The sequence below is a fragment of the Sphaeramia orbicularis genome, chromosome 22 (assembly GCF_902148855.1).
Source record: "Sphaeramia orbicularis chromosome 22, fSphaOr1.1, whole genome shotgun sequence".
Classification (NCBI taxonomy): domain Eukaryota; kingdom Metazoa; phylum Chordata; class Actinopteri; order Kurtiformes; family Apogonidae; genus Sphaeramia; species Sphaeramia orbicularis.
This window is the reverse complement of record NC_043978.1, coordinates 15348028-15363323: the sequence shown is the minus strand read 5'-3', so window position 1 is coordinate 15363323 and position 15296 is coordinate 15348028. Positions and strand designations below refer to the sequence as shown.

General features: G+C 34.3%; 2 protein-coding genes across 3 annotated transcripts in view; one reads left to right on the top strand and one right to left on the bottom strand.

The window, feature by feature from the left end:
- Window positions 1-1695, bottom strand: part of dnaaf9 (dynein axonemal assembly factor 9) — a 49714-nt gene extending 48019 nt beyond the window's left edge. For both annotated transcript variants that reach the window (XR_003934444.1, XM_030126011.1), the window contains exon 1: window positions 1529-1695. Coding sequence is in view for 1 of the 2 variants with exons in the window: in XM_030126011.1 (XP_029981871.1) it covers window positions 1529-1584 (56 nt within the window). In the remaining variant the exon portion in view is untranslated. The remainder of the gene's footprint in view (window positions 1-1528) is intronic.
- Window positions 1696-4984: 3289 nt separating this feature from the next.
- Window positions 4985-14437, top strand: LOC115413272 (uncharacterized). The gene is made up of 3 exons (XM_030126014.1): window positions 4985-5105; window positions 9369-10211; window positions 13352-14437. The coding sequence occupies exons 1-3, from the start codon at window positions 5096-5098 to the stop codon at window positions 14062-14064; spliced, it is 1566 nt and encodes a 521-aa protein (XP_029981874.1). The 5' UTR covers window positions 4985-5095; the 3' UTR covers window positions 14065-14437.
- The last annotated feature ends 859 nt before the right edge of the window (window positions 14438-15296 follow it).

Genomic DNA, 15296 nt, shown 5'->3' with positions numbered 1-15296 from the left:
TCCGTGTCTGGTTCTGATTCTGTGAACTGACAAAAGATTGGATCCAGATGACCTGAGGGGTCTGGTAGGTTCAAACTGGGTCAGGAGGTCACTGATGTATTTTGGTCCTAAACCATTCAGAGCTTTATAGACCAGCAACAGAACTTTAAAGTCTATCCTCTGATGGACAGGCAGTCAGTTTAATGTAAGAAACTACATTTACTTAAGTATGCCAATTAAGTGCAAATCTAAGGTATCTATACTTGAGTTTTTTTCTATTTTATTTCCTTTTCAGAATAAAGTTTCATCCCCTTTTTGTCCAATGAAAAACAACATTATCTACAGATGCATTGATATTTTATGTTTGTGATGAACTGAAGTGATTCCTTTATGGGCTGAAATTAAACCTCCCCTCCTTAGGCTAAAAAAAAAAACCCTTAAAATTATTGGATTTGATGGAAAATACATCACGACAAAGATGAAAACAGGCCAGATTTTCTGAACTCATGAAAAATTGACTTTTGACAGATATGCGACAGAATATAAATAGAGTGATCTTATTGATTATTGTGCATTCCTGTAGACTAAACTAAAAAACATTGCAAAGTACTTCAAATGAGATCAACAACAATGCAACACAGACTTCTTTTACTGTTTATTTGACTGTTGTTCCTTTTTCCAACTAATTCTGTAAAGCCCCGTGTGTCTTTTTTTTTTTTTTTAATGTTTTTTATGCTATATCCTCCTGAGACCCAGGAAATTGGAAATTTTTAGCTTTTTTACATTAAACAACTGTCTTGATTGGAGACTTTATAATGCAACAGTTTTTTTCAGATACATTTTAAAAATTGTTTTTATTTATTTATAAATTTTTAATGGAATGTCCTTTGCAATGGACAGCATTTTTTAAATAAAACTGTCAAACTTTTGTCCACTAAAGAGGACAAAAAGGCATTGCTGGGTGTTAGAGGGATATACCTTATGTGAAGCACATTGAGTGTCCCTTTTGCATGAAATGTGCTCTATAAATAAAGTTAAATTGAAATTGAATTAAAGAACGCAGCAATAACATGAATGGAAAACAAAAAAAAAAAAAAAAAGAATTATAATAACTGACAAGAAATATTTTACTGAATAATCACCACTTTGACTTTTCATAAATTGAGTGCCTTTTGCTAAAACCATAGTTTTACTTGTGGTTTTTAATGCAGAATGTGGTATTTTCAGTTTGTTAATGTTATTACTTCGACCACTGACTTTAAAACTACATATAACAAGAAATGTCAGGGTTTACTAATTGGAAAAATCACCAATAAATATATATATTTTAAAAAAATCCATGCGAAACAGTCAAACAAGTAACAGTGGCTACGTAACTAAAAAAGACAACGCATTAACGGTGCTTTTAAAGCTAAGTAAACGTTAAACGGTTAAATTTGCTTTGCTAACCGTTGACAAATAACGGATACAGCTGTTCATGCTAACGTTAGCCGGGCTAGCTTAAACCGTTCACTACATCGTTGAAAACAGAACTCGGGGTTAACATTACCTCACGACTGGGTTGATACCGGAGTATTTTCCGTTAACTCTCCTTATACCGGCCATTGTTAAAGCGGTCACGGTAAACACAAGCTGTAAACGTTTTCACCCGAGCAACGTTTTATATCTCCAGGCCCGACAATTAGCTACATCTTCTCCATCACCCTGGAGAATGTCCACACAGAATAGCGTAGCAACGGAGCGAACCACTATAAATATAGGGGTGTAGAGAGTATCTTCATTTCACTTTGAAGCAAAAATTTTATATATTTCTGTAATTATTACTATTAATACCCTAATTTGTGTATTTATAGCTTTTTAAACACGAGTGAGTAAGTCTATAAAGAGTAGAATAAATTACAAATCCAAATGCATAAAATGGAGCTCCCCTATTTTCCGTTTTGGCACCGTCTTGTTTTGGAGCTTTCTGACAGCAGCAGCAGGGCGATGGTGCAATCCCCAGCAATGGAGAGGGAAACACCATTTACAGTGTTTACAGTAGAGCTGCACAAATTCAGCATTACACTATGTTCATGGAATATATCAGTGTCATTTATGGGTGAAATGCATGTATTTAGCTAGAGTTTATGTGTTTTAGTGTTTAATTTCTGTTCTTCCCTGCTGATTTTCTTTGGTTTGTTACTAATGTGCAGATCCAACACTATTTTGGCCCATGGCTCTATATTGAACTGTGCAGCATGTGTTTTGGTTTTATGTGCACAGTGCACATTCAGCAATTATGAATCTCGGAAACAATGACAGGATGTCTTGCAGAATAGCTTCATTGTGCAAAGGGAAAACAAGTCAGCAATCCAACAGAATGAAGCTGGAAATGTCAATAGAAGGCAACACATGAGGATTTTTGGGAGTTTGCTTTAATATCCCAAGAAACAATAAGTAAACAAAAATACAACAGCAAATTTGCAAATGTAAATACACAATGTCTGACCAAACGGACCAAAATGAAATAATAAAACACAAATACACATCATGGTGGTCTACAATTTTGTTATACAGGGTGGGGAAGCAAAATTTACAATGAACATTTAGTTGTTTTTTCTCAGCAGGCACTACGTCAATTGTTTTGAAACCAAACATATATTGATGTCATAATCATACCAAACACTATTATCCATACCTTTTCAGAAACTTTTGCCCATATGAGTAATCAGGAAGGCAAACGTCAAAGAGGGTGTGATTTGCTGAATGCACTCGTCACACCAAAGGAGATTTCAAAAATAGTTGGAGTGTCCATAAAGACTGTTTATAATGGAAAGAAGAGAATGACTATGAGCAAAACTATTACGAGAAAGTCTGGAAGATACTATTAAAGAAGAATGGGAGAAGTTGTCACCTGAATATTTGAGGAACACTTGCGCAAGTTTCAGGAAGCGTGTGAAGGCAGTTACTGAGAAAGAAGGAGGACACATAGAATAAAAACATTTTCTATTATGTCAATTTTCTTGTGGCAAATAAATTCTCATTACTTTCAATAAACTAACTGGTCATACACTGTCTTTCAATCCCTGCCTCAAAATATTGTAAATTTTGCTTCCCCACCCTGTATATTTTTTTTAATTATCAAAATCTTCCAAGTCTTACATATTTTGATAACATGAACTGGAAATCAGCTATATGGTAGAGTCTTATTACAAATATGCATGGGTTAATGTATTTATATGGAAGAAAAAAATTTGAAAGGTGGATGCATACTAATATGCAAACAGCATCAGTGACAAACATTACTTTTGAGTCAAACCCATTCTTGCATTAATACATAGAATTTCACATTTTGACCCAAATCTGTATTTTGTCAGATATAGCAAAAAAGCACAGTTGACATAAAAATGTCTATTATTTGTGACCCAAAGTTGGTAAAGTTTCACTAATTTTATTCTGGGAGCATTTGCTTGTAGACCAGTGTGATTATAACATAGGGGGAAAATAGAATGTATTTATAGAATAGAATAGAATAGAATAGGCTTTGTTGTCATTGTACTCTATGTTACAACGAAATTGGTTCAGGATGCCCATACCAAAGTACAACAATTAAAATAGCAATAAATTTAAAAACAATAAGTATAAAAGCACACAGTGTAAAGACAATAAAACACAGTGTATTGGAATCCTTTAAACTCTCCCTCACCCACACATCATTCATGTATTACACATGTTATTGTTCAACAGCCCAGTGGCCCAGGGCTAAAAAGTGTTTCTGAGTCTATTTGTGTGTTGCCTCAAAACCCTGTACCTTCTGCTGGAGGTCACAGAGGCTGTGACCAGGGTGGGATGGGTCATGGAGGATCTTCTTTGCCCTGCTGAGCCCCTGAGAGTCTGCAGTGTCCTCCAGGGAGGGCAGGGGGCGGCCCATGATTCTTTGTGTCAATTTTATGAGCCCCTGCAGGGCTGTCCTTATAAAGCTGCTGCCAAAGATTCCTGAATATAATTTATTTTAATTGTTTATTCATTACGGAAAAATATATTGTAAAAACAGATTTTAATCCAGGATATTACATTTTATTTGCTATGTTTTACAGTTAAAGTTTTTAAAGCAAACATATGTGTGTATGTGTGTGCAAAGGGTCTTAACTGTGGATTTTAATGGATGTTTTAGTGATTCGCCGATTTTATTGGATGTTCATTTTTTCTAGATGTTTGTTTTTATTGGATGTTTTGATTTTATTATTATTCATCATTTTATTTTGTGGCACTGAAGAGGGTAAGCTCTACCCAGTTTTGTTGTATAGCCATTGTACAATGTCAATAAACTTATTCTATTCTATATCCAACAGCCTGAAGAAGGTTCATGTCGACACACGCTGGTGTGTTTTTAACTCCAGCCCCAAAGAATTAATACAGGCCCTCATGAAATAAAGGCTTTTTAATTTAATTTAATTTAATTTAATTTAATTTAATTTAATTTAATTTAATTTAATTTAATTTAATTTAATTGCACAAAATAAAAACAGCAATAGAAAAAAAAACAACAACATTCAAACAAGTAACAAAATTGTGCAGGAGAGGTTAGAAGCCAAAAAGAAGGCTTATATGAATACCTCCCCCGAAGTGAACAATACACAAAAACAAAAAAAAATAAGAGAATAAAAAATACAATATAACTGAAATAATAAACTAAAGTAAAAACAATAAAAATGTAATCCACATTACAAATCATCAAATACAAATCAAGTGATACACAGCCTGTAAAGGCTTTTGACACTTTCTGATTTTTCTAACCAAGTGAGTGCCTGGATTTTTGTCTTTTTCTTCTATTGTTCATGCCCTCTCCAGGAGCACCTCTGGTTTGTCTAATACCAGCAGCTCCCTGTGAAATAGTTTTGTTGTCTTTTTAAATATGTCTTTTCGTTGTAGTCATGCATGACATAAAGCACGAGGGTGATGCATTGTCCTACTTGTTTGTCCATCCTCAGTTTTGTTGTGGAATGCACTTCCTTGTGAGTGACAAATGAAAAGTATTGAGGAAGAATTTGTTTTCTTCCTTTTTAGCTTCATTATGATAGTGTCAGAGGCAGCATATCCAGTTTTAGTTCTTACCTGAGACGAACCAGAAGACGACATGTCCAACAGTAAGTCCTTCGATCTGTTTTACATGATGTCTTTATGCAGGGGTGCATTTTAGTTCAGGGGCCACATTCAGCTAAATTTGATCTGTAGTGGGCCCAACCAGTAAAATAATAACATAATAATATAGAAATAATGTCAACTCCAAAATGTTCTGTTTTAGAGTAAGCTAAATTAAACAATGAAAATGTTTACATCTACAAACTATCCTTTCAAATAATGTGAATGACATGAACAAACTCAAAAAATAAGTGTAATTTTAACAATATTATGCTTCAGTTTATCATTTTCACATGTTCATTATAATTTACAGCTCATAGCAGGTCTACAAATACACAAAACATTTAGTAACAGGCAGAATATTGTTGCAATTGTACTTACTTCTCTTAAAACATTTCAGGTTGTTCATGTTTGTTCAGGTTATTTGCATTTTTTGTGAAATTGTTTTAGTGTAAATACATGAAAATATTTACATTTACAAAGAAAGAAATTTGGAGTTGTGAGTATTTATAGATTATTATGATAGTATTTTACTGATCTGACCCACTTGAGATTGAATTGATCTAAATGTGGAACCTGAACCAAAATGATTGTTAATATATTCAGTATAAATTTTGCATTTCACAAATTCATCCTTCGGGCCGGACTGGACCCTTTGGCGGGCTGGATTTGGCCCCTGGGCCGCATGTTTGACATCTGTGTCTTTATGTAAACCAGGGGTGTCAAACTCACTTCAGTACAGGGGCCACATGATCTGAAGTGGGCCGGACCAGTAAATTAATAACATAATAATGTATAAATAATGCCGACTCCAAACATTTCAATGTGTTTTATAGTGAAAAAAGTAAAGTTACATTATGGAAACATTTACATCTATAAACTGTCCTTTTAAAAACATGAACAACCATGAAAAAACTGAAATTTATTAAGAAAAATAAGTACAATTTTAACTCTGTTTTGCCTCTGCTTATCATTTGTAAATGTGCATTACAACTGACCGATGACAATGGATCTGGAAATTTACAAAATATTTTAGTAAATGGTGGAATATGAGTAAAATTGCACTTACTTCTCTGAGGACATTTTCAGTTTTTCATATTTTTTTTGAAAGGCTAGTTTGTAAATTTACACAGTTTCATGTAATTTAACTTTTTTACACTAAAACAGAGGAAAAATTTTGAATTGTCATTATTTGTAGGTTTTTATGGTAGTATTTTTACTGATCTGACCCACTTGAGACTAAAGTAGGGCTTTATACGATCCCTAAAGTAAAAGGATTGACTGTTAATATATTCAGTATAAATTTTGCATTTCACAAATTCATCCTTCGGGCCGGACTGGACCCTTTGGCGGGCTGGATTTGGCCCCTGGGCCGCATGTTTGACATCTGTGTCTTTATGTAAACCAGGGGTGTCAAACTCACTTCAGTTCAGAGGCCACATCCTTCCAATATGATCTGAAGTGAGCCGGTACAATAAATTAGTATCATAATAATGTATAAATAATGCCAACTCCAAACATTTCAATATGTTTTATAGTGAAAAAAGTAAAGTTACATTATGGAAACATTTACATCTATAAACTGTCCTATTAAAAACATGAACAACCATAAAAAAATTGAAATTTATTTAGAAAAATAAGTGCAATTTTAACTCTATTTTGCCTCTGCTTATCATTTGTAAATGTGCATTACAACTGACCGATGACAATGGATCTGGAAATTTACAAAATATTTTAGTAAATGGTGGAATATTAGTAAAATTCCACTTACTTCTCTTAACACATTTCCAGTTTTTCATATTTTTTTTGAAAGGCTAGTTTGTAAATTTACACAGTTTCATGTAATTTAACTTTTTTACACTAAAACAGAGGAAAAATTTTGAATTGTCATTATTTGTAGGTTTTTATGGTAGTATTTTTACTGATCTGACCCACTTGAGACTAAAGTAGGGCTTTATACGATCCCTAAAGTAAAAGGATTGACTGTTAATATATTCAGTGTAATTTTTGCATTTCGTAAATTCATCCTACGGGCCGGACTGGACCCTTTGGTGGGCCGGATTTGGCCCCCGGGCCGCATGTTTGACATCTGTGTCTTTATGTAAACCAGGGGTGTCAAACTCACTTCAGTACAGGGGCCACATGATCTGAAGTGGGCCGGACCAGTAAATTAATAACATAATAATGTATGAATAATGCCAACTCCAAACATTTCAATGTGTTTTATAGTGAAAAAAGTAAAGTTACATTATGGAAACGTTTACATCTATAAACTGTCCTTTTAAAAACATGAACAACCATGAAAAAACTGAAATTTATTAAGAAAAATAAGTACAATTTTAACTCTATTTTGCCTCTGCTTATCATTTGTAAATGTGCATTACAACTGACCGATGACAATGGATCTGGAAATTTACAAAATATTTTAGTAAATGGTGGAATATGAGTAAAATTGCACTTACTTCTCTGAGGACATTTTCAGTTTTTCATATTTTTTTTGAAAGGCTAGTTTGTAAATTTACACAGTTTCATGTAATTTAACTTTTTTACACTAAAACAGAGGAAAAATTTTGAATTGTCATTATTTGTAGGTTTTTATGGTAGTATTTTACTGATCTGATCCACTTGAGACTAAAGTAGGGCTTTATACGATCCCTAAAGTAAAAGGATTGACTGTTAATATATTCAGTGTAATTTTTGCATTTCGTAAATTCATCCTACGGGCCGGACTGGACCCTTTGGTGGGCCGGATTTGGCCCCTGGGCCGCATGTTTGACACCTGTGTCTTTATGTAAGCCAGGGGTGTCAAACTCACTTCAGTACAGGGGCCACATGATCTGAAGTGGGCCGGACCAGTAAATTAATAACATAATAATGTATAAATAATGCCAACTCCAAACATTTCAATGTGTTTTATAGTGAAAAAAGTAAAGTTACATTATGGAAACGTTTACATCTATAAACTGTCCTTTTAAAAACATGAACAACCATGAAAAAACTGAAATTTATTAAGAAAAATAAGTACAATTTTAACTCTGTTTTGCCTCTGCTTATCATTTGTAAATGTGCATTACAACTGACCGATGACAATGAATCTGGAAATTTACAAAATATTTTAGTAAATGGTGGAATATTAGTAAAATTCCACTTACTTCTCTTAACACATTTTCAGTTTTTCATATTTTTTTTGAAAGGCTAGTTTGTAAATTTACACAGTTTCATGTAATTTAACTTTTTTACACTAAAACAGAGGAAAAATTTTGAATTGTCATTATTTGTAGGTTTTTATGGTAGTATTTTTACTGATCTGACCCACTTGAGACTAAAGTAGGGCTTTATACGATCCCTAAAGTAAAAGGATTGACTGTTAATATATTCAGTGTAATTTTTGCATTTCGTAAATTCATCCTTCGGGCCGGACTGGACCCTTTGGTGGGCCGGATTTGGCCCCCGGGCCGCATGTTTGACACCTGTGTCTTTATGTAAACCAGGGGTGTCAAACTCACTTCAGTACAGGGGCCACATGATCTAAAGTGGGCCGGACCAGTAAATTAATAACATAATAATGTATGAATAATGCCAACTCCAAACATTTCAATGTGTTTTATAGTGAAAAAAGTAAAGTTACATTATGGAAACATTTACATCTATAAACTGTCCTTTTAAAAACATGAACAACCATGAAAAAACTGAAATTTATTAAGAAAAATAAGTACAATTTTAACTCTGTTTTGCCTCTGCTTATCATTTGTAAATGTGCATTACAACTGACCGATGACAATGGATCTGGAAATTTACAAAATATCTTAGTAAATGGTGGAATATTAGTAAAATTCCACTTACTTCTCTTAACACATTTCCAGTTTTTCAGATTTTTTTTGAAAGGCTAGTTTGTAAATTTACACAGTTTCATGTAATTTAACTTTTTTACACTAAAACAGAGGAAAAATTTTGAATTGTCATTATTTGTAGGTTTTTATGGTAGTATTTTACTGATCTGACCCACTTGAGACTAAAGTAGGGCTTTATACGATCCCTAAAGTAAAAGGATTGACTGTTAATATATTCAGTGTAATTTTTGCGTTTCATAAATTCATCCTGCGGGCCGGACTGGACCCTTTGGTGGGCCGGATTTGGCCCCTGGGCCGCATGTTTGACACTTGTGTCTTTATGTAAACCATTGCAAAACCATGAAAACAACACCTGACTTCATCATGTTCACTTGTATTCTTATTGTATTCAACATTAGTCACTGTGCTATTTTGCAGACGGCATAACTAACATGAGGCAGATGATGGTGGTCATCTCCACAGTGGAAGAATGGTCCTGTCTGAAGTCTCTGCTGGAGGAAAGTACCGGGGATAAGCAGGATCGGATATCCTTTAGTTCAGAGGGAGCAAATCAAATCTGTGACATAGCAGTAGAGGCTCGATCGATCAGCTTTCACTATGCAGATTTAAAGCAAGACATGACAGAGGAGGACATCTGCAAGGCATCAGAGGCCTGTTTTAGGTCTTGTCCAGAAGGAATCAGTACATTTCTCCTGCTGATCCAAGGTGGAAATTACACAAAGTGGCATAAACGACTGATAGAAATCCTGAAGAGCCACTTTGGAGCTGAGGCTCTTGAATACTTGGTGGTTCTTTCTCTTGATGACGGTAAACTGGTCGACACCTTGGATGACGCCCTGCTGGAGTTAATCAACATTTGCAATGGCCGATACTGTCGCCTCAGGTCGTCTGCCGCAGGCGACACTCTGCTTGCGCTGTTCGAGATGGTCGACTTCATGCTGGCCGGAAACGTCAGCGCGACCGGTTACACTGAGAACATGTTGGACGAAGCCAAGAAGACGAGCACAGAGGACTCGGCCATGAAGATGCTGAAGGAGAAGGTCCGAGAGGCAGAGGAGAAAGAGAGGATGTTCAAGCAGCTGGTTCTAGAGCATGAGGAGAGGAGGGCCAAGGAGATGGAGGCTCTGAGGACCAAGCATAATGAGGAGAGAAGGAAGGAGGCAGCTGAGAAGAACAAGTACGAAGCAAAGAGAGAGAGTCTGGAGGAGGCCGTGATGAGCCACAGAGCCCTGGTCCAAGTCCAGATGACCGCAGCTGATGGTGAGAACACTCATGGTGCAGCTCTTGGTCCTCTTAATTAGAATTTGTGTTGTTTGGTTGCTTTCATAGTCTTGGAATTTGTTGAGATGAAGTTGGTTTTTTTGGTTTTTTATTTGCAAAAAGTGACACATACACATACACTACAAACAAAAAGTTAAGGATATTTTATGGAAGTAAATCTGTGTGATCAGATTTTGAATTATAAAAGCCATTGGATTTCTAGCCCTGAGTTTTTTTTTTGCACTGAAATTAAATATCTGAATTTTTTGCACCTGAATTTTTGCTTCTAAATTGTTTTAATTTTAAATTTATGAACAAAGTTGAATTCAGAGACAAACAATTCAGATACTTAATTTCAGTGCCAAAAAAAATTCAGATACTTAAATTTAGTGCAAAAAAAAATAAATAAAAAAATAAAAATTGACATTTAATTTCAGTGCAAAAAAAAAAAAAAATTGAGATACTTAAATTTAGTGCAAAAAAACCCCAAAAATCAGATACTTCATTTCAGTGCAAAAAAATTCGGATACTTAAATTTAGTGCAAAAAAAAAAAAAATTCAGATACTTAATTTCAATGCAAAAAAAAAAAAAAAAAAAAAAAAAATTCAGATACTTAAATTTAGTGCAAAACAAAATTCAGATACTTAATTTCAGTGCAAAAAATTTCAGATACTTAAATTTAGTGCAAAAAAAAAAATTTAGATACCTAATTTCAATGAAAAAAAAAAACTCAGATACTTAATTTTAGTGCAAAAAAAATTCAGTTACTTAAATCTAGTGCAAAACAAAATTCAGATCCTTAATTTCAGTGCAAAAAAAAAAAAAAAAGAGCACTGGAAATTCAATGGCTTTTATAATTCAAAATCTAATGACAGATTTACTTCCATAATATTTCTTCTTTTTTTTGCTTTTTTTTTTTTTTTTTTTTTTTTTTGCCATTTTTGCCATTTGTAAATAAAATTATGTCTGGTCATTAAAAAAATGTGTTTCAATTCAATTCACACACACACACACACACACACACACACACACACACACACACACACACACACACACACACACACACACACAAAAAGCACTGTGCAAGAATCCCAGCTGAAAAAAAAATAGCCCCAAAATTAAAAATATCCTTAACTTTTTGTTTGTAGTGTATTTACACAACCAACATTTCACACAACAGTAGCGGACGACACATAATATGTAACATACACGAAGAGTGTGTGTGTGTGTATGTGTGTGTGTGTGTGTGTGTGAAGTTTAAAGTTTGCAATAGAAGACACATTTATGCAGCACCGTCCACTAGAAGGTGGTAAAGTAACATGTGAATTAACATCAGTCGTATCTGTTAAAAAAAAAAAAAAAAATAATAATAATAATGCAGCAAAGCAGTGGTCATAAAACATTAACATGTTCTAATATAAAACTGTTTTCATAAATGCATGAATTTCACATTTACTTAAATTTTAGAGATTAGATAAAATTAGATTAGATTAGATATAACTTTAGCAGTACAACAATGAATGTGCTCACACAATACTACAAGAAAATGGCAATACCTATTAAAAAAGTAGTGTATATACAGTATAGACACACACACGCACACACACACACAGGCATGCACACACACACACACACACACACACACACACACACACACACACACACACACACACACTGTTGCTCATAAAGTTGGAATAAAATATTTTTTCCTGTTCTTATAAAATGACTATGACGATATGATTTATTCTTGATTGATAAAGTCTAAATGTAAATAGATTAATAGATGTAAAAATATTTAATTCTAAGTTATATAAATATGAATTTTTTATACACATTTTTAAATTATTTTTTTCTGTTTATATTTTTATTTTTCACTCATTTGTCATATTTCTACCTGTCGTTTCTCTTCACTTGCTTGTTGTAATGTTATTGCTGCCAACTGTGAAATTTCCCCATGGTGGGATAAATCTTATCTTATCTTATCTTATCTTATCTTATCTTATCTTATCTTATCTTATCTTATCTTATCTTGTCTTATCTTAGCTTTTTTTTTTTTTATCTTACCTTATTTTAGCTTATCTCATTTAACCTTATCTTATCTGATCTTATCTTATCTTATCTTACCTTATCTGACCTTATATTATTTTATCTTACCTTACCTTATTTTAGCTTATCTCATTTAACCTTATCTTATCTTATCTTATCTTATCTTATCTTATCTTATCTTATCTTATCTTATCTTATAAATTAAGATAAGTTAAGATAAGATAAATCTTAACTTATCTTACCTTAACTTACCTTATCTTACCTCGTCTTATCTTATTTTATCTTACCTTACCTTATTTTATCTTATCTCATTTAATCTTAATTTATATTGTCTTAACTTATGTTAAGTTGCTTTATCTTATCTTATCTTATCTTATCTTATCTTATCTTATCTTATCTTATCTTATCTTATCTTATCTTAACTTATCTTACTTTAACTTACCTTATCTTACCTTGTCTTATCTCATCTTATTTTATCTTACCTTACCTTATTTTAGCTTATCTCATTTAATCTTATCTTATCTTATCTTATCTTATCTTATCTTATCTTATCTTATCTTATCTTATCTTATCTTATCTTATCTTATCTTATCTTACCTTAACTTACCTTATCTTACCTTGTCTTATCTCATCTTATTTTATCTTACCTTACTTTATTTTAGCTTATCTCATTTAATCTTATCTTATCTTATCTTATCTTATCTTATCTTATCTTATCTTATCTTATCTTATCTTATCTTACCTTATTTTTTAGCTTATCTCATTTAATCTTATCTTATCTTATCTTATCTTATCTTATCTTATCTTATCTTATCTTATCTTATCTTATCTTACCTTATTTTTTAGCTTATCTCATTTAATCTTAACTTAACTTATCATAACTGATACTCAGTATGTAATCACTGTACCTTGTTAAACGTGTTTAAATAAGACTAAAACAGAGGAATGTATCTAAAACTAAACTGATTCTAACTTCATGGTCAACAGCGTATAAAGGATGTGAGTCCAGAACCTAGTGCCTTGTCATTTTCGATGTCTTTATAAAGATGTTCTCCAGCTGTGTGTCTTGTCTCTTTGGGTTCTGTCATTTCAGATGATGACTCTCAGAGGATGTCAGTGGTCCTGCTGGGCCTGTCAGGCAGTGGAAAGTCTTCTGCTCTGAACCTCATCCTGAACAGAGCAGCCAGTCGATACTCAGCTGACGACACCGGCCACCAAGCCCCTCGGCCCACCTTAGCCTGCCAGAAAAAGGAGGTGTTTGCATCCGGGAAGCGTCTCACCCTGGTGGACACCCCCGAGCTGTGGGATGAGGACGGGGTGGAGAACCTGGACCTGGTCAAAGACTGCCTGGCTCTGTCCCTCCCCGGACCCCATGTGTTCCTGGTGGTCCTCCAGGTGGGACGCTTCACCCAGGGGGAGAGCGAGATGCTGGGGCAGCTTCAGAAAGTCTTTGGCCGAGAGTTTACAGAACACGCCGTCGTCCTGTTTGTCCGCTTTGACTGTCACGGGTTCAAGCCGCAGAGTATCAACGACTACGTGTCCGGGGCCCACTCCACCCTCCAGGACCTGGTTCAGAAATGTGGGAGCAGGTATTATGACCTGAACGTCACTAAGTCTTACAACGCTCTGAGCTTTCCTCAGGTGAAAGAGCTGCTGTCGGGGATCAACAAACTGACGGCTGCACATGGAGGACGCTCCTACTCAGTCAAGAGGTTCTCAACTCAGGAACTGCAGGACCGAAGGAAAGAAATAGAAGAAGGAAAGGAGGGAGGGTTAGAGGAAAATTACCTATTAAGAGATGCCTGATTATACACTCACAGTCAATGAAAACTTTGAGACTATATTTTTTGACGTAATTTTTATTTTGAACCCCTAAACTGGAATTTTTTCACATGAATCATTTGTTTAGGATATTGGCATACAGAAACAAAAATATAAAGTTTCAAGAATAATTTCAAAACAAAAAACTTAACAAAAGAAAATGGCACCTGCCAAACACAAAGTCACAACAGTTAATAACGGGTATGGCCTCTGTTTGCTTTGATGCAGGCGGTCTATGGTCAGCAGAGCCTGTGGTGTTGTGGCGTTCAACCAGGTTTCTGATTGTGGGTTAGAACAGCCCATACATACGCCTGGCTTTATCACTGGAGCTCAAACTGGCCTCCACCATACCCAGTGCCCGGAGACGTTGTTCACGTGATAGACGTGGCGTGATGCCGTTCACTGGACTAACAATGGTGGCCTTTTTTGGGCCTTTATATAGGCCTTCAAAACCAATCCTCAAATTGTGCAGATACCCACTGAGTATTGCTCAATGTGTATTTGGTCCACTTTTACAAAGAGACCAACCCATTAGTGATGGGACTTTTGGCTCTTTGAAGGGAGCCGTTCAATCAGGAGCCGTTCAAAAGACTGGCTCTTTTATGATTTTTGCATCATTTTGAAACACCAATGTTTTAATGACTAAATAGGCTACATGTGATGATTGACATTACATTTTAACCCTTTCATGCATGAATTATTAGAACCTTAATCAAGATTTTTTTTCCTGAGTGTTTTTATTCCTCTTTAGGCATGAAAAAAACAAAACAATGTGATTACATTTTTTTTTTTTTTTTTTTTAAATCAACCTGTTTTTCATGGAGTTACAAAAATGCCCACTCAGCTACACCATGAATTTTATTCTTGAAGCAAAGAAACATGTATTTAAAACCCAATATCATATAGTGATATGAAAACAGTGAAATGAAACCATGTTTAATGCAGCTAATCTGATGTTTTCTCACATTTGAACATATTCTAATACTAGTTATTACTCACTTCATGGATATAATATGCAAAAAATAAATATTAACAATTGATTTCCACTCAAGAACCAACCAAGAACAGCAAAGTTACAATAATGGTATGAATTGCAGTTTATGAGATGATGCATAAGTGTCCACTGTGTTGGTTGATATGGAACTAAAACAACAAAACCCATGAATATACAAGATTAAAGCTGTAGAGTAACTGTCCACTGTAGTGACCACTATGCA

Coding starts and splice junctions, on each gene's coding strand:
- LOC115413272 (XM_030126014.1), top strand. Junction 10,212..13,351: donor CCAGATGACCGCAGCTGATG/GTGAGAACACTC, acceptor CTGTCATTTCAG/ATGATGACTCTCAGAGGATG.